Genomic DNA, 22,240 nt, shown 5'->3' on the forward strand with positions numbered 1-22,240 from the left:
GCGGGCGGGGCGGGCGGGGGAGCAGCAGGCCCGGCACCGGAGCCCCGCCGACGCCGCAGCCTCCGCCGGCAGCCGGATCGCAGCGTTACGGTGAGGACGGGGGAGGGGAGGGGGAAGGGGGGAGGGGAGGGGAGGGGCCGGCGGGCGGAAGGGGGACGGGGGCCAGAATGCGTCCTCTTGTTCCCTGGGTCCCCGCGGGGGGCGGGGGCGGGGGCCACACCTGAGGGGAAGTCGCAATTAGGGGCGGCGGGCCCGGGGGAGGGGGGAGGGGGAGGGCGCCCCCGCCGCCGGCTTCTCGGGTGGGCTTTCCCAGACGCCTCCAGGTGTGCTTTTGGGGAGTGGAACCAAGAGGCCATAAAGGCCGCCCCTTCCCTCCTCTGCGCCGGCTTTTAATCTCGCGGAGGGGAAAGCCCTTCCCAGCAGGTCCCCGCCCCCCCCTCCCCCCCGCCTCCAGGCCGCTCTTCTGGGGCTGGACCACCTCCCCCCCCCCCCGGCCTCAGTTTCCCCTTCTTCTTCCTTCTGGGAAGTTGTCGGAGGGAAGTATTATGGAGAGAGCGGAAGAAGGATGAAAGACCTCCCTGCTCCCCACTTTCCCCAAGAATGGCCTAAAAATAAAGACCGAATGGGAAGTTAGGGAGGAGCCTGGTTTCGTCAGAACGGGAGGTGGGTGAAGCCGCAGTCCTAGGCGGTGGCGGTGGGGGTGGGGGTGGGGTGGGGGGTCTCTCTTCTCCCCTCCCCTCCCCTCTCCTGCCTCTCCTCTGCTGGTGCTGGAGCAGCCTGACACCCCCAACCCTGGGCAACTGAGAAGCCAGTAGCCAAGAGGGAGGTCCCCCGGGCCCCAGGACAGACATTCTCCCCCGGCTTGTCATAATTGCTTTGCACCAGGTTGCTTTCCTCCCCCCCCCCATCACAAAGAGCCCTAATCCTGGTGAAGACTGCGGGAGACGTGTTGGGGGTCGTTTTCTGAGGGGGGGGGATAGGGAGGGTGGTCCGGAGCCACAGCTGATAACTGGAGAGTTCAATGGGATTTTAAACACAGAGGCAACGCCCAGCAATTACCTGAGGACAAAGGGTTGGGGCCCCCAGGTGTGGAGGTCCGGACTTGGGGGGCAGGGGGGGCTCTTACAATCCTGCTGATTTCCGCAGGAATTTAAGACATTCTTTAAAACTCTAGACTGCCTCCCCCCAGCCGGGCTCTCAGACCCACCCCACCCTCCCTGGCTCGGGTTAGAGACAGCTTCAAAGGTGGACCGAGCCCTTTGTCCTGCCTCTGCTTTCTTCTCTGCCTTTCTCGGCCCCTCCCTCCCTCCCTCTGACCTCCCCAGCACAGACAGGCCTCTGGGGGCCGACTCCAGAAAGCCCTCACTGTTTCCTTTCTTGCTTTCTGAGGTGAGACCTGGTGAGGAGACACTGAGTGCACTGGGTGAGGGAGGACGGCGGCCTCGAGGCCGGGGCCATCTCCGAGAGGGCCCAGCCCCGCCCTGAGCCCGGAGCCGGCAGGGCTGACGCCTGCCGGTGGCCTTGGGTCTCGGGTTTGGCTCTCCCAACCTTCTCACCACACCTTTCAGTGCCTCTGCCAAGTCCAGGCTCCACATGCAGAGGGCCTCTTCATATTCTGGGCAAGTCTGTTCAGTCCCCTGAACTGGGGATGATTTCAAAGATGCTGAGAGGAAGAGGCCAAAGGACTGGATCTCTGATAATGGGGCCTCAGGGGATTTAACATGGGGCGGTGGGAGAAGGCTCCCCTGAGGACCTCAGACCACCCCGCAGCTGGCTGCAGCCGCCCTGGCTGCTTTCTGTGTGCCAGAAGGTTCGAAGCAAGTGTGACGATGGGGGTGGACATGGTGGGGGAAGACTTGGGGCAAGATGAGCGCATCCATCTCCGGGAGGATGTGACCAAGTGGAGGGGGAGGGCAGCAGGTGCCTCGGATCCTGTGCTGGTTAGGCTTACCAAGACCTCCAGCTAAGAATAGCCTGCGTATTGATCTGCCCTCCTCTGTCCCGTCCTCCAACAGCCAGATGAGGCAGAGGGGGAAACCAACTCACTCTCTGGTCCCTGCAAGCTGGCTTTTTTTTAAGTCACTCTCTTGAGCCCTGTCCCTATTCTGCAGTGGCCAGTGACCTCTCTGGCTTCAGACCTAGCTGTCCTCAGCCCCATAGCCCTGGACTCTGGAGGACCCCCCCCCCCTTTCTGAAGCTCTTTCCTACCTCTTCATCCTCTGTCACCGGGACCCTTCTCTTTCCTGGCTCCTCTTCATAGAAACATTCCCTAAGATTTCTGCTTTTCCCTCCTCGCCTTGTTCTCCCTGCTGAGTCTCTCCTAGCAATGCAGCATGTCAGCTGTCACCCCCTTGCACACCACTGCTTTCTCTCCAAACTCTGCACCATTTCCAGACCTCGCAGGGGTCCGTCTCCGTTACTACAGTAGCTTTCCAAGCCCTGTCTCTGCCTCCTGACATCCCCACCCACTCCAGGACATCACACGGTTTGTTCTGCTCATCCTACCCCACCCTAAACCACAGCTCTGCCTATGTTATGTGATCACCAGTGGACTCCTTAGCATGATTCTCTAGGCTCCTGTGCAATCCTGCTCTACCTCCCTTCCCAGCCCTGTCCCTGTAAGTCCCCTCCAGGAGCTCTGGCAAAACAGCAACCCTGGCTGTCTGGCCAACACCCCGTGCCTGTCTTGGATCATGAAGTTCCTACTGTCCAGCACACCTTTCTCCAGAACACTTGCATGCCCAGACTGCTGCTGTCCACTCTGCCCCGTAGACTTGCCCCTTCTCTTGGGCTAGTGGTGGTCTCTGATGCCACAGGGCTCTCTGGCCACCTGCTTGCCCTTGCCTAATGGCACATATCCCAGCTTGTCCAGAACTGTACTTATTTGTGCTTGTGTAATGGTTGTGCACAAAACAAGTGCCTCCGTATAGGGGTAGTCAGTCTTTGCTTCCCCCGTAGTACCCCCCAGCAGAGTACGTTACACAGATTAAGTATTTGTTGAGGGAATTAAACCAACTGAAGGTCCAGAAAGAAGTCTTTGGCCCAACACCCTCAAGATGGAGGCAGAATGAGAACCAGAATCCTGCCTCCACCTTCCATCCTTAGGTGGACGTGGGTGAGGACGGGTCCTAAGCGGTTAATCCAAATATTTCTTTATCCCCTACAATGTACAAGCACTGTACTAACCCTTCAGTTAACAAAAAAGATGTCAAGATCTTGAGGCACTTGAAATTTAAGGACTTGTGGAAATCTCTCTCTTGCACCTAAGATAGCAAAGAGGCACTTGGTACATCCTAAAAGAGGGAAAAAGGAGATAGGAGCTATTGGAAATAAGGACACAAATGTGTACAGAACTCTGGAGATGTGCCAGGCAGCCTGCAAGGCATGCTCACATGTAACCTGTTATTCAGGGGCTGAGATTATTCCCATATCATGTGTGGGCGAGCTCAGACTCAGAGATATTAACTCATCCATGGTCTCAGCTAGTGAGCATTACAGTCTAGATTCTTGCCTGTCTTCATTGCCTGAGTGGGATGTTTTCCACTTCCAGCCAGGCATGGTGGGTTTGGGATGAGAGAGTACATGGGGCCAGGGCATTGGGAAAGGCTGGGGCTTGCATGGTCTTTAAGGATTTCAGGGGTGCCTGGGTGGCTTAGTCGGTTAAGTGTCTGACTCATGACTTCAGCTCAGGTTGTGATCTCAGGGTCTTGAGGTTCCAAGCTCAGTGGGGAGTCTGCTTGAGATCCTCTCTCTCTCTCTCTCTGTCCCTCCCTCCAAAAAAATAAAAATAAAAGAATGAGCAGGATTTCATTCAGCAGAGAAGACATTCAAGGGAAAATAGGGGAAAAGAGCATGAGAAAAAAGGGCTTTGAGGCAGGAAGATGTGAGGTGTGTTCGGGGGGAAAGTGAGCAGCCCATGGCTTTGGCTACAATTGCATGTCTGCCTGGAGAAGAGGCAGGAAAAGATTGGGTCACATTATGGAAAGTTTTGTAGCAGCAGGGGTTTTGAGAGTGACCGTGCAATTGTGGGGTTGGGTTTCGTGGAGAGGCTGGTCTGATGGCAGCATGCTGGGGGGTGAGGGTCTGGGGTCCATGAGACAGAGGGTCCAGTGCACAGAGGTAGAGGGGTGTGACTTCCAAACTCTTGAGAAAAGGTCACTTCTGGGCCCTTGTCCGTCCTTTTATTCCCGTGGCCCAGTTCTTTGTCACCTTTCCCCTCTCCTTAGGTGCCTGGGTGCCCTAGTAAGCCTCCCGGGGAGTTAATGTTTAGATGGCCCAGGCAGAGGGGAGAGTCCCTGGTGCTCCCAGTCTCAGCAGGTTGGGGCATGGGGCGGGGCGAGGGGCAGTGGAGTGAGGCAGAGGAGAGAGGCCTATCGCGCAGGCCTTGGGAGGGGGCTGGTGGCAGGGCCGGAGTCCAGTCAGGACGGCTGGCACCAGTGATCCTACCACAGAAGTCCTAGCCAAGGACTCCGTGTCTGGGGCCTGGGACCGCCTGCCTGAGAGGGGCAGGAGCCCCAGGCCTGGTCGTGGACGCAGGGGCCATCCTCAAGGCCTCAAGGCACTCCTGAGAGGTAGGCGAGTCCCCTTAGCAGCTGGGTATGGCCAAGGGGTGCCCAGGGAGCCTGCCCTGAGGCCTGGACAACCGGCACGGGTGTTCAGTGTTGCCTGGTTCTGGGAGGAAGATTTTGCCTCCCCTCCCACCCCAGCCTGAAGGAGAGGCAGGCAAGCAATGGCGTCGGGCGTGGGGAGCATGGGCCACTGGCCTTGAGGAGTCCGGGCCTGTCTCAGGAGGAAGGGGCTGCTGGGCAGAGCAAGTCTCACCATTGGGCAAGACCGGAGGGGAGGTAGAAGTGGAGCAGGGCAGGCGAAGAGAAGGGTCTCCTGGCTTGGCTGTGCCCTCCCCGTGGACATCCACCACACACACACACACACACACACACACACACACACACACACACACCCCAGGATCCCTCTCAGTGAGGAATGACCTTGACAGCTACCACGCCTCGGGTCGACAGAGGGAGCCCTAACTCTGCAGTCCCCTCGGTTCCAGGGCTGGCTGGTGGCAGACTCTTCCTGCACAAGGTGGCTCTCCCACCCCGTGGAAGGACATTCCTAGAGAGTGGGGGGCAGCGGGAATGGGCTCTGCAGGATTGGAAGACTTTCCCTTTGGTCAAGGGGAAGAGAGGGTTTAGGACTGGGAGGAGGTGCTCAGCGCTAGCGGAGGTCCCACAAGGGGGCAGGCTTCTGGGCCCGCAGCCCCTTGTCCACCCTAGCCATGCTTGCGGAGGGGGGGGCGCGTGGAGAGGGCCTTGCCCTCCTGCTGGGAGCCACCCTCTGACCCTTCTACACAGTCATCCCTCCCTGTTCCGATCACTCCTCCCCAGCTCCACACCTAGCTTCCTGGAATGGGGGACACTGTCCAGTGCTGCGTCCCTCTGCAAGGCCCGCCTGCTATCGGGCCCTGAATTAGGGGTGTCCGGAGACCGCCCCGGGAGCCAACCCCAGAGCCTCCCGGATGGGGTAGGGGAGACTCAGTGGGAGCCCTGGCCCGGGCGGCAGCTCCCCCACCCCCACCCCAGCACGGAGGCAGACCTCAGGCCACCTCCCTCCATCACTGAGGAGGCAGTGGGAGCCACCGCCGCCTCCTCCCCCCTCCCTGCTGCCGCCGCCGCTGAGCCGGCAGGTTGTCTTGGCAACGGGAGGCGGAGAGGAGATGCGCCGAGGGATGGAGGTGTATGTCACCGAGGAAGCCGCGGTGCTCCTGCCCCACGTCCCAGGCCCCTGAAGGTACCGGAGAGCCCTCCCCTCCCCCCTGCCCTTGCCCCTGGCTGCTTGGCTTCCCCACTCCATCCAACGTGCTCGTGTCGCAGAGGAGAATGTCCCCCCTCTTCCCGGGCCCAGAGGCTCCGATCCATTCGTCATGAGTCTCCTTCCAGGCCCCTGTCCATAGCTGTCCTTCCCCACAACAGCGCATTCCAGCCCTGCCTCTGGCCACCCTTGCACCGGAAGACAAATCTGGGGTGGGGTCTGGTGGGGGGTGAGTGGCAGCAGGGCAGGAACATGGCAGCGGGGAAAATCGGGGATCCTGCGGGGCTGGGGTGGAAAGGCACCGGCGCTGGGCTCCTGGAAGGGTGGCAGGAGGCTGTGTAGAGCCGACCGGGTGGGGCCGGGCGGGAAGGGTGGGCTTCACGGGAGGAGAGCCGAGAGGCTGCCTGGGGCCGGGCTGGTTGCCCAGATGGGCTGGTGCCCGTCCTGCCACACCATAGGTACACCCCCTCCTGCATCATGTCCTGACCTTTTTTCCCCAGATGTTTCTTCCCCCACCGCCAGGATTTCTGGTTCCTTTCTGCAGGGCCCTCTCCCAGCCACTCCCCAGCAGCTGAGCCAGATTCTTCCTCAGCCACTCCGCTGCCTGCCTTCTTCATTTCTCCTTTCTTTCTGGAGCCCATCCTTCAGAATTCATTCTCCTCTGCCTTCCACTACCCCAAACATGCCTCCCTTCCCGTCCCTACCTGTCCCCTCCTGTCCTCTTTTCTTCGAGAAGGAGGTCCGGGGCACACTGTCACCTGTCCCCCTAAAGACCCTTCCCCTGTGGTTTTCCACTCAGAGACCCCAAAGCCCCCTCCCCAGATTCTAGATTTCCCCAAGGACAGCTCATACCATCAGCTGACCGGCTGTGGGCAGCGGTTACCAGGGCAACAGCAAGGGCTGCCTAGGTAGGCAAGTCTGCTGTGAGGTGGAGAGGAGGCTGGGGCCACGGCCAGGGTCAGCCCTCTGAGGTCAGCCCGCTGGGCTCCCTCCCCTACCCCCAGGGGTCACAAATGAACCAGGCTCTGCTCTGAGCCCAGAAAGAACCACGGGCCAGTGGCAGGGCCCTGGAGTGGTGAGGGTTTTCCCATTCAGGGAAGGCACATCCTGTAGTTCTGTGCTAGGCCCTGGACATCACCGGGCAGGAAATTCCCTTCTGATGCAGCTGCCCTGGTGAGCGACAGGGTCCTTCTCACAGTTTCCAGGGGATCCAGGTGACCTAAGGGCCAGCCCAGTCTCTGGTGCTGAGGATCCTCCCATCCATCCCTCACCAGGAGGGGGTTAATCCTTCCTTGGGTGACCAATTCTGGCATCTTTGTCCTCTCCTTGCCCCTGAACATCTGTGCCCTTTAGCACCCTAGGGAGGCAGGGCCCCCGGAGGCCTCTGTCGCTTGCTTTTAGGTGATGAGTAGGAGATGCAGGTGCTGGTGTTGAGGTGTTGTCACCCCTCGGTTATCAGTAGAGCCCCCTTTTGCCCCCACCCCAACTCAAACTGGCTGTTTCTGATGAGGCTTGAGGGGCTGTGTGTGTGTGTGTCTGTGTGTGCGCGCGTGCATGTGTGTGAGCGGGCAGGAGCGTCGCAGGGTTGGGACTATGGGAAAGGGGAAAGGCCAGCCGCTCGCCAGGTCTGCTTCCGATTCTGCTTCGTCATGATGCCTGGTTAATGCTCCTCTTGTTTGAAACGGATTGAGCTGCGGCGAGCGAGGTGGAAGAGCAGACACACACACACCCTGGGGCGGCCACACGCTATCAGCTGGAGGTGGGGGGGTGCCGCGGGGGAGCCAGCGGCCCGCCCGCCCCGCCAGACGCAGGCTCCGAGCACCAGCTCCCCGAGAAGCAGGGTGGGGACGAGGGGGTGGGGGCCCAGAGGGTAGGTCCCCTCCTGTGCCGGCTCCCCCCACCCACCCACCCACCTACCCCGGAGCCAAGCCGGCTTTTTTTTTGTGCTCTGGGAAAGCGCGGCTGGGTTCCTGGAAGAGACGCCTGTTACCTTGGCTCTTGAGAAAAAGCGGCAGCCCCCGGGGATCTGGGCCTGTGCCTGCCTGGCCTGGCCTGGGGGCCTCAGAGCGTCTGGGCCACACTGTCTGGGAAGAGGTAGGTGGCAAGGTTTCCCACCTCTCTTCCCCTCTGTGGGCACTTTGGGCTCTGGGTGGTGGCTGGGACCCCCTGGGGAGGGGTCAGCTATGGCCCCTGTTCAGTGGGAGAGTGGTCCCAGACCCTGGGACTAGCTGGGTTTGAGCTCATCAAACCTGACTTGAGGGAAAGGGATGGGGTGTTTCATACTGGCACCCCAGGACCCTCTTCCCCTAGCTGTGCTGGGCGGAAGTCCAAGTGATGGCATGGGGAGGACAGAGGTGGGCAGGGGAGCTGTTCTTTCTTTGCTGAATAACAGGGAGAATGTGGGGGGAAGAGAGAAAGGGGGGGCAGGCTCCCTCCAGCCAGCCCCAGATCTAGAGAGGGGAGCAGTCCACACAGAGACCTGCATGCTGTTGGTGACGGGTGTGCTGCTTGTGGGGAGGTACCCGGGAACCCCTTTCTAGCCCTAGGCTGGCCAGGCTGCAGTGAGAACCACATGCAGAATGAGGTTGGGTGGTAGGGTGTGGCCACAGGCCTGACCCCTGCTCCATCCTGAACAGCCTCCGAAGCGCTCCAAGGGCTGGGGGCTGAGCAGACATTCAGGCCCTAAGGATCCAGAGGCGCTCTCTTGCTAGCTGTGCCCCTGCCTGGACAGATGCACCTGGTGTTTCCCTCCCAGAGGACTGTGTTGCCAGGGTTTGAGAGTCAGGGGAGCAGGAGCAGGTGGAAGAAAAGGAAGGTGGTGGGGCTTTGGGAACAGGGAGCAGGAAAGCCCCCAGGGAATAGGTAAATGGGGGGGTGCTGTGTGTGTGCCGGTACATGTGCTCAGCTTGGGGAGGGGATGGCAGCATGTGATGCGGGTGGTTGTGAGCGTGGAGAACGGGTGCCAAGGGAGGATCAGTGGGTGGGGGTGAGTGGGTGTCAGTGGCACTGTGCAGCACTGTGGGGGGGGGCTTGCTGGGAGAGTGGGGGCGTGATCTTGGAAGGAGGGTGCATGGGTTTTGCAACTCTGTTTCAGTGTGGGCTCTTGCCTGTGTGGGTGAAGCACTGTGTCCACGTGTGAGGCTCCGTGCTGCCGGCCTCCCCATATGTTGAATACTTGAGTCATGCTGTTCACCTAAGGGTGCAGGTCTGTAGGAATTCCTCTTTTGGAGCTCATGTGTTGTGTGTGTGTGTGTGTGTGTGTGTGTGTGTGTGTGTGTGTGCACCAGAATAGGGATACCCCCAGAATTCAGAAAGCTAAATTTGGGACACAAGACCCTTGCGTCTTCCCTATGAATCCAGCTTGTACAAGTGACAGCACAACCCCCCAACCAGACCAGCCATAAATAAAGGCCAGAGCAGGAACATACTGAGGACCATGCAAACCTGAGGAGTTGGGGGGGAAGACTCAGAAAGAGAGGCCTCCTCAGAGGGAAGGTATAGAGAAAGGATACAGAAACCCAACAGAGACCTAGGAGAAACAGGATGAGAAGGTGCGTATTTGTGTGAAGTAGGAGTGGAAGGAGGTGCCTGGGCCTGGGCCTGCTGCCACCAGGAGCAAAGATGAGGCAGGGCCTTGAGCAGGTGGGTTCTTAGGCTGGGACCCAGTTTGGAGGCCCACCCACACCTGCCTGATGCTTCATCAGAGTGTGAGAGGATACTATATAGTGTTGGCATTAGAGGAACCTAACCCTCGTCCTGGCAAATAGAGCAGGATTTTAAAAATGGGGGTGGGGAAAAGGAGAAAGGAGAGCTGGGAAGAGAGGACACAGGCTTCAGGGATGCCCCACGAACCCTGGCCCAGAGCTGGGAGCCCTCTCCTGCTCTTTCATGTCCCTAGGGGCAAGCATAGGTGCCCCCTATACACACACACACACACACACACACACACCCTCAGGTCTTCCCTGCTGCTCCTGGTCTGCCCCTGCCCCCCCTTCCCCACTCCACCCTGGGATGGGATGCTGTTTTGGGAACTGGTGACCTAGCTGGATCCTGCCTTTATTTCTGGCATTGAATTGTTGCCACAGTAACTGTAGGGGTGGGGCCGGGAGCAGGACAGTGTGAAAGGGAAACAGAGCCCAGGGAGGAAAGATGAAGAAAGAAGAAAAGGGGAATGGCACCCAGAAAGAGTGGAGAAGGAACAGGGAGGGAGCAAGGCAGGCGGCCACACTGTGGCTGAAACTAGAGAAAACAGAGAGGGCCAAGCTCCTGCCCGCCCTGCCCTCGGCCCACTTGGACAGTCCGCACGCCTCATTTCATAACTGGCTTCCTGTGTGCAGCACCCTGCCCGGCTGCACAAAGCCACCCCCACCCCCAGCCCCCCTGCTCCCTGTGCACAGGCCAGGCCAGTGAGCAGGAAATCTGAGTGGCCCCACCAGGTCAGGTCATTCTCAACACTGAAGTGGGGACCTGAAGTGGGACCTTTGTTCGGACTGAAGTGGGACCTTCGGGGACCCACTGAGAAGCGTGTTCATTGGCTTTGACCTGTCACAGGCCTGGGCAGGGATTCCAGCTTGACTTGTGTTTGGGTGACCTTTGGCAAGTCACGCTCTCAGCCACAGTTCCCAGTCCCTGAATGGGGAGGGCACTGGCCCGTGTGAAGGGTAGAGGGGATGTATGGAAGTCCCTGGGACAGTGACGGGCACATGGCCCACGGTGCTTGGCTTAGGACTGGAGGCCTCTAGCCGTGGTTCTGCCTGTTGAGCCTTCATTTCTACCAGTCCAGGGAGCCACAGCCAGGTTAGTCCTACCTGGGGCAGAAGCCGGCTGGGATGGGTGCTCGGGTCTTATCACCCCCAACCCAGAGCCCAGAGGGTCTAGTAGCTGCAGAGACGCAGATGCCAGGCAGGCAGTGTGAGGCGGGGCTGGGCTGGAGGCTCAGATAAGGGGGAGGGTGGGGAGGGGCTGGAGGAGTGAGGATGGGAGTGAGCAGCTGGGAGGTCCTCCCCACCACCTGGGCTGGCCGCCTCTGCTGCCTTTCTTTCCTTTTCCTTCCATCCCGGCCTCCCTTCCTGCTGCAGCCTGCCCTCTTGGTCTCTGTCCCCTGGAGGCTGCTGGGATGGAGACAGTGCATTGTACGTGTGTGACACAGGGTGTGTCCAGAGGGGGGAGAGGGCCAGCACTGGAGGAGGAGGGGGACAGGGGGTGTTGACTCAAGAGGAAATTAGCTTTGAGGGAGGGGGCCGCTCGAGGGTGGAGTAAGCACTTGCCTACATGATGTGATTTGAGAGAAGCCAAGAAAACCCTCCTTCCCTCCCTCCCTCTCTCCTTCCTCCTCCTCCTCTCTCTCTCTCTCTCTCTCTCTCTCTCTCTCTCTCTCGACTCCATCTCAAAACACTTTTCCTTAAAATTTCACCAGTAAGACCTTCACTTCTTCTTTTTTCTTTTTTTAAAGATTTTATTTATTATTTATTGAGACACAGAGAGAGTCAGAGACACAGGCAGAGGGAGAAGCAGGCTCCACGTAGTGAGTCCGATGTGGGACTCGATCCCGGGTCTCCAGGATCATGCCCTGGACCGAAGGTGGCGCTAAACCGCTGAGCCACCCAGGCTGCCCAAAAAGATTTTATTTATGTATTTATGTATGTATTTATTTATGTATTTATTTATTTATTCATTCATTCATTCATTCATTCATTCATTCATTCATTCATTCATTTATGAGAGACACAGAGAGAGAGAGAGAGAGAGAGAGATGCAGAGACACAGGCAGAGGGAGAAGCAGGCTCCATGCAGGAGGCCTGACGTGGGACTCCAGGATCAGGCCCTAGGCTGAAGGCGGCGCTAGACCGCTGAGCCACCTGGGCTGCCAAGACCTTCACTTCTTAAGGCAAGCCCCAAATTAAAATGCAGTGCCCCAAAAGGGTAAGACGTCAGTTTGTCAGCATGTGTCCTACCTACCGCACTGGGCACTGGCCAGCAGGCCCTGGAGGAGTGTGGCTCAGGGGACACGTGAGAGGAGATCCTGAGGCTGGGAGGGCGGGGGTGAGCCAGCACCGGGGATGGGTCTGGGGCTGCAGGCAGCTCTGGATAGGAAGGGTCCAGGGAATGGAGCAGAGACATCATTATTTCAAATCACATTTCTGAGTGGCGATGCCCGAAGGCAGTGTTTGTGCGTGTGTGGGTGTGGGTGCAGGGCATGATCATGCATCGCTGTGACTTGGCCAGTCCTGGACCCTTCCCCTCCCTCTTTGACTGGGCAGTGACCCCTCTGATACACAGTCATTGCCCCACCCTATACCCCCAACACACACATATTGGTGTTCAAGGGGAGGGTGCCGGGGCCACCGCCAGGCTCACCCTGACGCTCCAGGACACAAGGAAACTCTGTTCTCCCTGGTGGCTCAGCCATCCGCACTCCCCACCAAACTTTTTCTACCCTCTTCAGCCTCTGTCCCACTGACCCGTCAGATCTGCATATGGCCTCCGCTATCATTTTTCCTGGGAAAATAAGGGCCTCCCATTGGGGACTGGCCCAGGCCACAGGGCCCTGTGTTGTGGATACCAACTTTTCCTTTCCTGTCCTTCCAGGGAAGCCCTGAGTTTTCCTTCCAGAGCCCACCCTCCTTTTGAGCCTGGGCTGCATCCCTTCCCGCTGCTGGGACCCCACTTCCTCCCCACTGCCTACAAGCATCTTCAAGTCTCCCCTTTCCTGAAACACCTTCAGCCAATCTGGCCTCCTCCAAAGTCGCTCTCCGACCCCCACACTCCTCTGCCTGTGGCCTAGCCAGGCCTTCCCTGACAAGAAGGCCTCACTTTTCCCCTGAAAGTGCCCTCGGAGGCCACCAAAACAGAGAGCCATCACTCCCTCCAGCGCCTCTCTCCTCTGGCCACAGACTCTTGGCTTCATGACCTTTCCTCACCCCCTTGCTCCCACCCTGTCTCTCCATAATGCAATCGCCTCCACTAGATACACTCCCTGCCCCCAAAGAGCTGGCCATCTCCTTTTCTGGTCCCTTTCATGCCATCTGGGATGATATTTCTTCTAGTCCCCTAGGTGTTTCCTAGGATGCTGGTTTTGAACTTCTTTCTGCCTTAGCAACCTCATGTGCAGACTACCACCTCTAGTCAAATGGCTCCCAAGTCTTTCTTTCCAGCCTGCCCTGGGCTCAACCTCCTGTCCCTCCCGGACATTCCCACCTGCTCATCAACTGTACCCACCTCCACCTCACGCTGGCAAAAAGTGAACTCACCGCTTCCCCTTCCTCCGTCTCTGAGCCAGCCACCTACCCCTGCCCTGGGGGGCTTTCGGATCATGTCTGTTTTGCACATTCTGTCTCTAGGGTCTCTCCCATTTGCTTCCTCTCCCTCTTGGGCTGCACACACAAGTCAAGGCCCTCACGAGCTCTTGCTGGGACACCTACTGTAGCTTTAAGGCTGGCCTCTGTCCACGCTGCCCCTACCTGTCCAGCCCCCTCTCCCAGGCTGTAGTCACATTCATGGTCCCAAAGTACTGCTTGGATCTGTCACTTCTTTGTTTGAAAAAAGTTTCTAAGCATTCTATTGCCCCTGTTGTCCATAAAGTACAATCTAAATCCTCTGGTCTGGGTTGGAGGCCTCCATAATCTGACTCCCAACTTCTTGCCCAAACATATTTCAACCCCATGAGCCCTATAGTGTAGCCATACTTGCTGTTCCCTAGATAGACCCAGTACTGCCCCTCCACCTCAGGCCCGTTCCTTTGTTCATTTTGTCTTCTCTGTCAATAATCGATTCTTTAGTTTTTGCATAAACTCAAACTGGGCATTCAAGGCCTACCTCAAATACCTCCTCTAAGGAATCTTCTTTATTTTCCCTTCTCAACACCCCAGCTGGAGTGGTCCCTCATCCTATGACCTCTCATGGCTCTTTCTATTATCTTATCTGGCACATGTAATTTTCTGTTTTGCATGGGAGTTATCTATATACATGCCTCATTTCTGCCTGGGCAGCTTGGATCCCTTGACTCGTCTTTCTGTTCCCCATAAGACTTGTCACAGAGTGTTGTCTGTGGTTATTGCAGAAAGGTCAGGAAGTATTTGATGAATGGATGGGTAAAGCAATATATGACTGGGGGATAGATGGTTAGTGGACGGATGGATGGATGGACAGATAAGTGGATAGGCAGATGGATGAGTGGATGAATGGATGGAAGGATGGACAAGTGGAGAAATGAGTGGATGCGTGGATGGATAGAGGGAGGGAAGGAGGGAGGGATGGATGGAAGGATGGATGGATGGATAGATGGGTAGATACATGAATGAATGAGTGTTTGGCTCTAAGCCTAAGCCAAGTATATAGCTAGTTTGACAATGGCTGTCAATACAGTAAAGATCAGAGAGGAGTGAAAGAGAGATAACAGCTCTTTGAATATGTATTAGAGTTGATTCTGATCCTCAGACACCTAGTTATAAAAGCATTACAAAGCGAGAGCTAAGAAGGCCGAGAAGGATAAAGGTCTGGAATGGAGTCTTTCCACGAGCACCAAATACCTAGTGTGACCCAGGAGCTTGTCTTGGAGAAGCCTTGACTCTAGAATTCTAAAAAGACTTGAGAAATGTAGCAGATTTTACTCTATCCCCACAATGCACCTGACACGGTACTAGCTAGGCACTTTGAACCATGCCGGTGCTGAAGACACATTTTCAGCTTCATGACTCTGGACAACTTTTTAACCTCTTTGAGCCTCTGTCTTCTCATCTGTAAAATGGGTCTACCTTATAGGGATGTCGGAGGGGATGAAACAAATCATCCTTTTAAAGTGCTTATTAGAGGCGCCTGGCTGCCTCAATTGGTGGAGCATGTGACTCTCCATATTGGGGTTGTAGGTTCGAGCCTCACATTGGGTATAGAAATTACTTAAAAATAAAATCTTAAAAATAAGTGCTTATCAAAGTACCTAGCTTGAGCATTCAAAAAATGATGGTAATTGCTTTGTTATTTTGCCCTCCAGAAGTTAGCACTCATTCTGGTTAAGTGAAAAAACATGTTCCTGCGTTAGGCAACCTATAATCAAGGTCTGTTGTATGGGCCTCTTTTTCAGTCCTGCTGGAATTCAGAGAAGGGTTATCAGAAGGACTAGAATAGTAGGAGAGGCCTCCCAGGGGAGGAAGGCTGGGATCGACCCTGAAGGACAAGTGGCATCTGGGAGACAAGGAAGTGGACAGAGAATAGTGGAAGGGCATGCGCAAAAGCAGAAGGTGGAAATGAGGGCTGCTCGTGGGGCCAGCAGATGGTTTTGGTGGTGGAGCCAAAGAATGGCCTGATACAAAGTAATAGGTGATAAGATTGGGAGCATTAGTGACCTCAGTCTTTCATTACCCCCTGTGGTTAAGAATGGCTATGGAATAGACATCTAAATTCATTAGTCCTTGGGGAAATAGAAGTAATAATAGCTAATACTCTACATAGAATTTATAGTGTTTTAAGCACTTGACATGTTATAACTTATTTAATACTCAGAGCTGCCCCATGACATGGACACTAGTACTATCTTCTATTTTTACAGATGAGAAACATGAGGCACAGAGAGAGTAAGTAACTTGCCCAAAGTCACACAGCTGCTGTAGCAGAGTCGGTACTCATCCCCAGGTACTCTGGTCCAGAGCTCGTGCTTTTAACCACTACTTTAGGCTGCCTCTTCCCCGTCCCTGCTGTAGCCATCAGCTCTCTTCACTCTAGGAGGCTTATTGCCAGCAGATGGAAAGCTAGCCTCACTGCCACCATTGCTGGAAGCTCAGCCAGGCATTCACTGAATGGTTGTTAGGTGTCCAGGACTAGGGGGTGGGGGGACGGGAGGAGTGCTAAGGGAATTAATGAAGGCTGAAGGTGAAGACACCAAGGCATGGGCTGTGGCCCCAGGGAACTCATAATCTACTGCAGCAGACAAGACCCAACTGTCTAGGAATGGAGAGCAGTGCGGGCTGGGACGCCTTCCTGCTGAACCTCAGGGGTGCTGCCTTGCAGTGAAGCAGCAGTTCGGAGGGCAGCGTCAGCACAGGCCCCCTGAGAAGCCTGCCTACAGCTGGGATGTGGCCTGGGCCCCAAGGGGGGCTCTGTCAAGTGAGACAGACTGTGGGATGGGGACGGGGACAGGGACGCGGGGGTTGGGGGTTCCCTCCAACTTCTCCTCCCTTCTTCCCTGCCAAGGAACCCAGGGCAGGCAGGGGACAGGGGCAGGGACCCAGGGAATGTGGGCTCCCTCCAGCCTCCCCTCCCTCCTCCCTGAGGCCTCCTCCCACCCCCAACCCCATGACCGGACCGCGCCACGCCAAGGCAGTTTGGCTCCATCCTGTCCTCCCGGTCTGTCCACCTCGCAGGGTGAGCAGGTGCCTCTGTGTTAAACCCGCCTGGGCTGCGGGGCAGAGGGGGCGCCACGGGCCGCTGATTGCTCGGGAGTGGGCCAGGGGCCGGGCCAGGGGAGTGAGACGCGGGGCCTGAGACCCGGCTGCCGCCCGGGGCGGGGAGGGGCAGGGCGGGGCAGGGCGGGGCAGGCAGGTGTCACCGGGCCGGAGCGCGGAGGCCGCCGCAGCCGGACCCCTGCGGGCATTTCCTTTCCAGCCGGAGAACAGCGGCTCCGGCCCGAGCGCGGCCCGAGCGTTTCCCCGCGCTCCGCACGCCGCCGGCGCCGGCCCCGGGCTGAGGCCGGGCCCCTGCCTCTCCCTCACCCGCGCCCCCGCGCCCCGCCCCCCCAGGCCCGGCACCCGCTCCACGCGCGGACAGTCGCTGAGGCATGAGGACGCCACAGCCCGGGGGGACGCACTCTCTGCTCTCGGGGCCCCGAGCGCGCCGCGCCCAGGAGCCGGCCAGAGCCTGACGCCGCGTCGTCTCCCCGAGCGCACGGGGCTCCGCGGCGACCGACCGGCCAGCTCCCTGCTGCATGGAACGGCTGCAGAAGGTGCGCGGGGCCGCGCCCGGGGGGCGGGGGGGGTCGGGTCGGGTCGGGCGTCGACGGTGCCACCTGCCGGCCGCCCGCAGCGCCGCACCCCGGGGCCCAGAGGCCTAGGGCAGCCCCCCCCCCCCCCCCGCCCCCTCCCTCCGCCAGGCCCCCCGCCCGGTGGAGAGCCCCGCCCGGCCCTGGCACGCACGCTCATTCCCACCGCCCGCCTTTCACTCTCCCCAGCAACCACTTACCTCCCCTGGGAGCGTCAGCTCCTCCCGAGGCTCCAGTGTTCCCGGCTCTCCCTCCAGCATCGTGGTGAGTACCTCTCGGCCACCAGCACCCTCAGGCTGGGACCAGCGGGTGGGGTGGGGACCCGCTGGGCACTTCAGCCAGAGCCTCCCCGACAACAGCGACCGACCCTCCTGCCAGGGCTGGTGGGCAGAGACAACCCAGAAACCCAGAGAAGGTTCCCCACGGCCACCTTCTACTGGTCTGGTCCTGCCTCATTGTACCCCAAGTGTTAGGTGAAGGACTATCATCTTTTAAGGTGACTCTCTAAACCCTTAAAATTAAAAAAATACACACTACTAACTCATACGAGCTGATGGCTCAAATGGCTGTCCCTTTTCTTCCTGATAAATTGCAAGTCTAGCTGGTAAGGCCAGGATTCTAGGTGAGGCTTTCGGCACATCTGTTCCACTCCTACCATTTCCCTCCAGGCCAAGATGGACAACCAGGTGCTGGGCTACAAGGACTTGGCTGCCATCCCCAAGGACAAGGCCATCCTGGACATCGAGCGGCCTGACCTCATGATCTATGAGCCCCACTTTACTTATTCTCTCCTGGAACACGTGGAGCTGCCCAGAAGCCGGGAGGTGAGGGGTGGGAGGCTCCTCTTGGATGGAACTTGGGGGAAGGGCTCCCCCAGCCACACAGGGAAGGAGGCAAAATCCCTCTCCTGCTTCCTTTCCTGGCGGCCAGATTCCAAAACAGGAAAGGGAACTGTGGGTAGAAATCAACCAATGGTCAACCCAGTGTTCGTGGAGGGCAGGCAGAGACAGGCTGGAGGACGGAGGGGAGCTCCATGCAGAGAAGCCCGGAGGCCCGGTTGATTGGCAGCCTCGCAGAGCAGGGGGTGGAGGGTCGTGGAGGAGAAGGCTGGCAGTGGACAAAAAGTGCAAATTTGCCAAAAGCCTTCGGGAACACTGCACTGGGATTCTGAAGTCCCAGTGAAGGCGTGGTTTGTTTCCCCTCCTGTACAATAGAGGTGATACATCCGCCCCCTACCTCCCTCACCGAGTACTTGAGTGCCGGAGATAACACATGGCAGCTACTCTGTAAACCATGTTCCAGAAAGGGCTAGTGTCATGGCTGAGCCTTGAGCTGGAGGCGGGCTGTGGGGAGACTTACTACTCTGCAGGGAGCCCAGACTCCATCCTGGATACTTGTGGCTCCTGGTCCTTCCCCTGGGCTCTAGGCTCTGTGGACAGGCCAGAGCCACCTTCAGTTGGCCCCCAGAGCACAGACACACTGCTGCAAGATCCGTGGCTTCTTCGTGCATCCCAAGAAAGACAGGACTCTGCCCAGGAGAGCACTAAGAGGGAGAAGGATGGAGGGCCAGTGCTGGGAACTGGCAAGGACTGACATAGAAGACGTGGCTCAGAAATTGGCCGGGCCAGGGTGCAGAGTTGGGTGGTGGTGGGGGGTGAAGTGGCCCCTCCGGGGATCTAGGGATGAGGATTTACCCCTACCCTCGTGGCTCTGACCAGCCTCCTCTCCATCCGCAGCGCTCACTGTCACCCAAATCCACATCCCCCCCACCATCCCCAGAGGTGAGTCTGCCCCACACCTGACACTTGCCCGGCTCCCCGCCCCCACACATATGCACAGCCCACGGGATGACCTGATCCCGTCGCCGACCAGCTCTGGGTCCATCTGTCTGTCTGACCCAGGACCTCATTTAACCCTGTCTCCCTGGGTCATACACCATCAGCAAGTTGAGTCCTTGGAGACCCTTCCTGTGCCCTGGGGTTGGGGGCTTGTGGGATGCTAGGGTGGGAGGACAGAGATGGTGGTGTGAGGTGAAGCAGTGTCTCCATGGGTTGGAGAGGGTAGGGTGGGGGACCTGGGAGCTCCAGTCAACCACACTTCTGCTCTGCAGGTGTGGGCGGAGAGCCGGTCCCCTGGAACCATCTCTCAGGCTTCAGCCCCAAGAACCACTGGGACCCCCCGGACCAGCCTACCCCATTTCCACCATCCTGGTAGGTTTTCTGGCAGTGTGGCTGCACACTTTCCCCAGACCTCTTTTTCTAACAGGGACCCAAGCTGCTGCTTCTCAGTCCCCCATTCTCTGGGGTATATGCTCAGCACAGAATGGCTGCACCCCTGATGCCCAGACCCCAGGCAAACCACCCTACTCCTCCCAAGATGATGAGACCTCTTGAGCCTTTCCTCCCACCCAACCAGAAAAGTGTGGAAAGTCCAAAACCCCTGAGGGACAGTTCCAGGCACTCAGGTTCTGTCTCAGGTCTCGGCTCTCGGCGGGAGCCCATGAATTCCCCACACCATCTCATTTGTGCCCTTCTCTTCACTGACCCGGCCTCACCCACCATCAGCATCTCCTTCTCATTGCTCTTGCTCCCTGTCCACAGAGACCACCCGCCCAGATTCCAACATCTACAAGAAGCCACCTATCTACAAGCAGAGAGGTGAGGGCTCCCCTCTGTGACCTGGGCCCCTTCACACTGCGGGCTGGGAGGCCACGCGAGAACAGCTGTTCGTAGCAGCAGATACTCTGCCCCGTATGCCCTTTCTTGTGTGCACTGTTTGTACACTCACAGTGTCCCAGGTGTGAGAAGGGACAGGAGAGAGAGCTGGGGGCTGGGGTGGGCTAAGGCGGCCTGGCTCAGGATGTGGGCTGACCCTGACCTCCACCTGCAGAGTCCACAGGAGGCAGCCCCCAGAGCAAGCACCTCATCGAGGACCTCATCATCGAGTCCTCCAAGTTTCCTGCGGCCCAGCCACCTGACCCCAACCAGCCAGCCAAGATCGAAACTGACTATTGGCCGTGCCCTCCGTCGCTGGCGGTCGTGGGTAGGAGACCATGCTGGAGGGGGCAGGGGAGGCCCAGGGCACTGTCTCACAGCCCTGTCGAAACTCATGAACCCACCTTCTCTCTCCCCACTGCCACCCTACGTACTACATGACCTCCTGGCTCTCTTCATGACCTCCTGGCTCCCTTCATGACCTCCTGGCTCACCGTTATTCCCTGCATTCCTCTAGCTCTTGGTTATGTGGCCCTGCTTGTTAGTCTTTCACTAGCTTTCCATTTACTTATTTGGCCACTCAGCATACATATCTTAAACACCTGCATCCCAGGCTCTGTGACAGGAGCTCTGGAAGAGAGAAGGAGGAGTGAGGCAAGGTCCTGGTCCCCAGTGACTTTAAGTTGTGTGACTGAGTGTCGCCAATTCAGCTTTACCATAAGGCTAGAGAATGGTACTTTTATTTTGCACGAGATGGCTTGTCACATTCTCTGGAAGGTGCACAAGGCAGCACCTGATAAATACTTGGCGCGTGAATGGCTGATTGATGAGCCTGCTTTTGCCTGTGTTCCCCAGAGACAGAATGGAGGAAACGGAAGGCCTCTCGGAGGGGGGCAGAGGAAGAGGAAGAGGAAGAAGATGATGACTCCGGGGACGAGATGAAGGCTCTCAGGGAGCGTCAGCGAGAGGAACTCAGTAAGGTAGCATCTCGCTTCGCCCACGTCTTCTTGGGGACCAAAGGCCTTGGGCTCTAACTCTTCTGTCCTAAAGAACCTCCTAGTAGAAACATGAGGGATTCCCCTTCTTCCCGGGACACCAGGTTGCTGCTACTGGAGGGACACCAGGACTTCATGCTACTTGGGGGGAACACCAGTTAACTTAGGGTTAAAGGAAAGAAAAGCCCCCTCCCCCCCCCCAAACCCAGTGCCAGGATTCAGGAAGGCTAAATTCATGGGAAGAGGAGCAGGGAGAGAGCAGGCTGCTGTCGTCCAGGGCAGCAGAGAGGGTGTCAGGAGTCATAGGAAGGCTAGTGACAGTGGCCTGGGCTTGTGCTCTGGGTGAGTAACCTGGGATGCAGAGGCCACTCAGATACAAATACCAAGCAACGCTGCCTCCTTGCTCTCAAGGGTGGCCAGACCCCGAACGGCAGTGCCTTAGACCAAAATGACAGGCCCCACAGGCTCCGGGGCACAACCCCAGCCCCTTGGGAAACCTGTCCCCAGTCCTGCCTGCGGATACTCAGCTCCAATGGAGATGAGAAGTGAGTATAGAAGTCTTGGGCGCATCTTCCTTTCTCCTTCCCCAGGTTACTTCCAACTTGGGAAAGATGATCTTGAAAGAAGAGATGGAAAAGTCACTGCCTATCCGGAGGAAAACCCGCTCTCTGCCCGACCGGACACCCTTTCATACCTGTGAGTGCCATGAATGGGGCCCCGAATCACCCGCAGAATCTGTTTGTCTATCGTGTGGCCGGCACTGTGCTCCTGTGGTACAAGGGACAGAAGATCCTGTGCTGGCTCAAGGCACTCATGCTCTCCTTAGGGCAAGGATACCAGTCATGGAATAAGACTAGATGATAAAAGATAGGATTCGCTACAGCAGAACTAGCAAATTATGTTTAATTTACCAGATGTTTATTGAGTGTCTAATATATGGTGACACAGGAGATTATAAAGAGTCCAAAAATATACCGTCCGTCAGTAGCTTCCAGTCCACGGGGAAATTGACATGGAAATTGGGGTCAGTGCAGTGGGGCAATGTTGTGGTGACATGAGAGCACACAGTGAGTGCTTCAAAGAAACTGTGACAGGACCTGGGGCCGGAGGGCCAGGGGTAGTGATATGTGTGGGTCACTAGGTCTTGAAGAGAAAGACAAAGTGAGTGGTGGGGGGAGGGGGGTGGAGATGGGCATTGAGGACACTGGGGACAGTGCTGGAGCAAAGGCAAAGAACAGGAAACATTCTGGCCAGCTTACAGGGCCTGCAGGAACCCAGAGTGTGCCCCAGGGTGGCAGGGATTAGCCAGAGAGATAAGGTGGCCTGGGCTCTGGGTATTATGCCTCTAATCATGGGAGTCTAGCCTGGACTTCCCTAGAACATCAAGGCTGGAACAGAGGGAGGGAGATCTGAGAACCCCAGCTGAAAGTATGAGGCGTCTAAAAGCCTAGCATCAGGAGTCACACAGCATCACTCCTCCTACGTCTTGTTGGACAGAGCAGCTTAGCAGGCAGCCTAGACTCAAGGGAAGCCATGACTCAAAGGCACACAGGCCCGGAGATAACATGCAGGCCATCTTCTGAGACACTCCACCACATTTTCCAGAGGTCTAGGTAAGGGCTAAAACTACACATAGTTCCAGAGAAGGGAGGTGGGCTTGAGAAATATATAGAAGATGGAGTCAACTGGACCGAGTGGCTGATTGGACATGGGAAGGGAGGGAGAGCCGAGTTGGGATCTTGGCTTGGGTG

At 57.5% G+C, this 22,240-nt stretch overlaps 1 protein-coding gene and 1 long non-coding RNA gene across 7 annotated transcripts in view; one reads left to right on the plus strand and one right to left on the minus strand.

Annotated features, from left to right (window-relative positions):
• DMTN (dematin actin binding protein) overlaps positions 1 to 22,240 on the plus strand; it is a 27,637-nt gene continuing 5,397 nt past the window's right edge. Inside the window, exons 1-10 of one of the 6 annotated variants that reach the window (XM_055346247.1) lie at positions 1 to 90; positions 16,542 to 16,744; positions 16,970 to 17,044; positions 17,449 to 17,604; positions 18,517 to 18,561; positions 18,891 to 18,990; positions 19,381 to 19,437; positions 19,670 to 19,822; positions 20,350 to 20,474; positions 21,080 to 21,185. In XM_055346247.1, the coding sequence (XP_055202222.1) occupies positions 16,727 to 16,744; positions 16,970 to 17,044; positions 17,449 to 17,604; positions 18,517 to 18,561; positions 18,891 to 18,990; positions 19,381 to 19,437; positions 19,670 to 19,822; positions 20,350 to 20,474; positions 21,080 to 21,185 (835 nt within the window). In that variant the 5' untranslated portion in view covers positions 1 to 90; positions 16,542 to 16,726. Of the gene's footprint in view, positions 91 to 4,392; positions 4,572 to 5,709; positions 5,791 to 7,735; positions 7,906 to 10,469; positions 10,609 to 16,541; positions 16,745 to 16,969; positions 17,045 to 17,448; positions 17,605 to 18,516; positions 18,562 to 18,890; positions 18,991 to 19,380; positions 19,438 to 19,669; positions 19,823 to 20,349; positions 20,475 to 21,079; positions 21,186 to 22,240 lie in introns of those variants that run through there. The other 5 variants (XM_055346248.1, XM_055346251.1, XM_055346249.1 and 2 more) reach the window with 5 other exon arrangements.
• Positions 21,195 to 22,240, minus strand: part of LOC129523383 (uncharacterized) — a 12,308-nt gene continuing 11,262 nt past the window's right edge. The window contains exon 3 of the long non-coding RNA XR_008667106.1: positions 21,195 to 21,342. This is a non-coding gene — a long non-coding RNA (uncharacterized LOC129523383). The remainder of the gene's footprint in view (positions 21,343 to 22,240) is intronic.

Source organism: Nyctereutes procyonoides, unplaced genomic scaffold, assembly GCF_905146905.1.
Source record: "Nyctereutes procyonoides isolate TBG_1078 unplaced genomic scaffold, NYPRO_anot_genome, whole genome shotgun sequence".
NCBI classification, from domain to species: domain Eukaryota; kingdom Metazoa; phylum Chordata; class Mammalia; order Carnivora; family Canidae; genus Nyctereutes; species Nyctereutes procyonoides.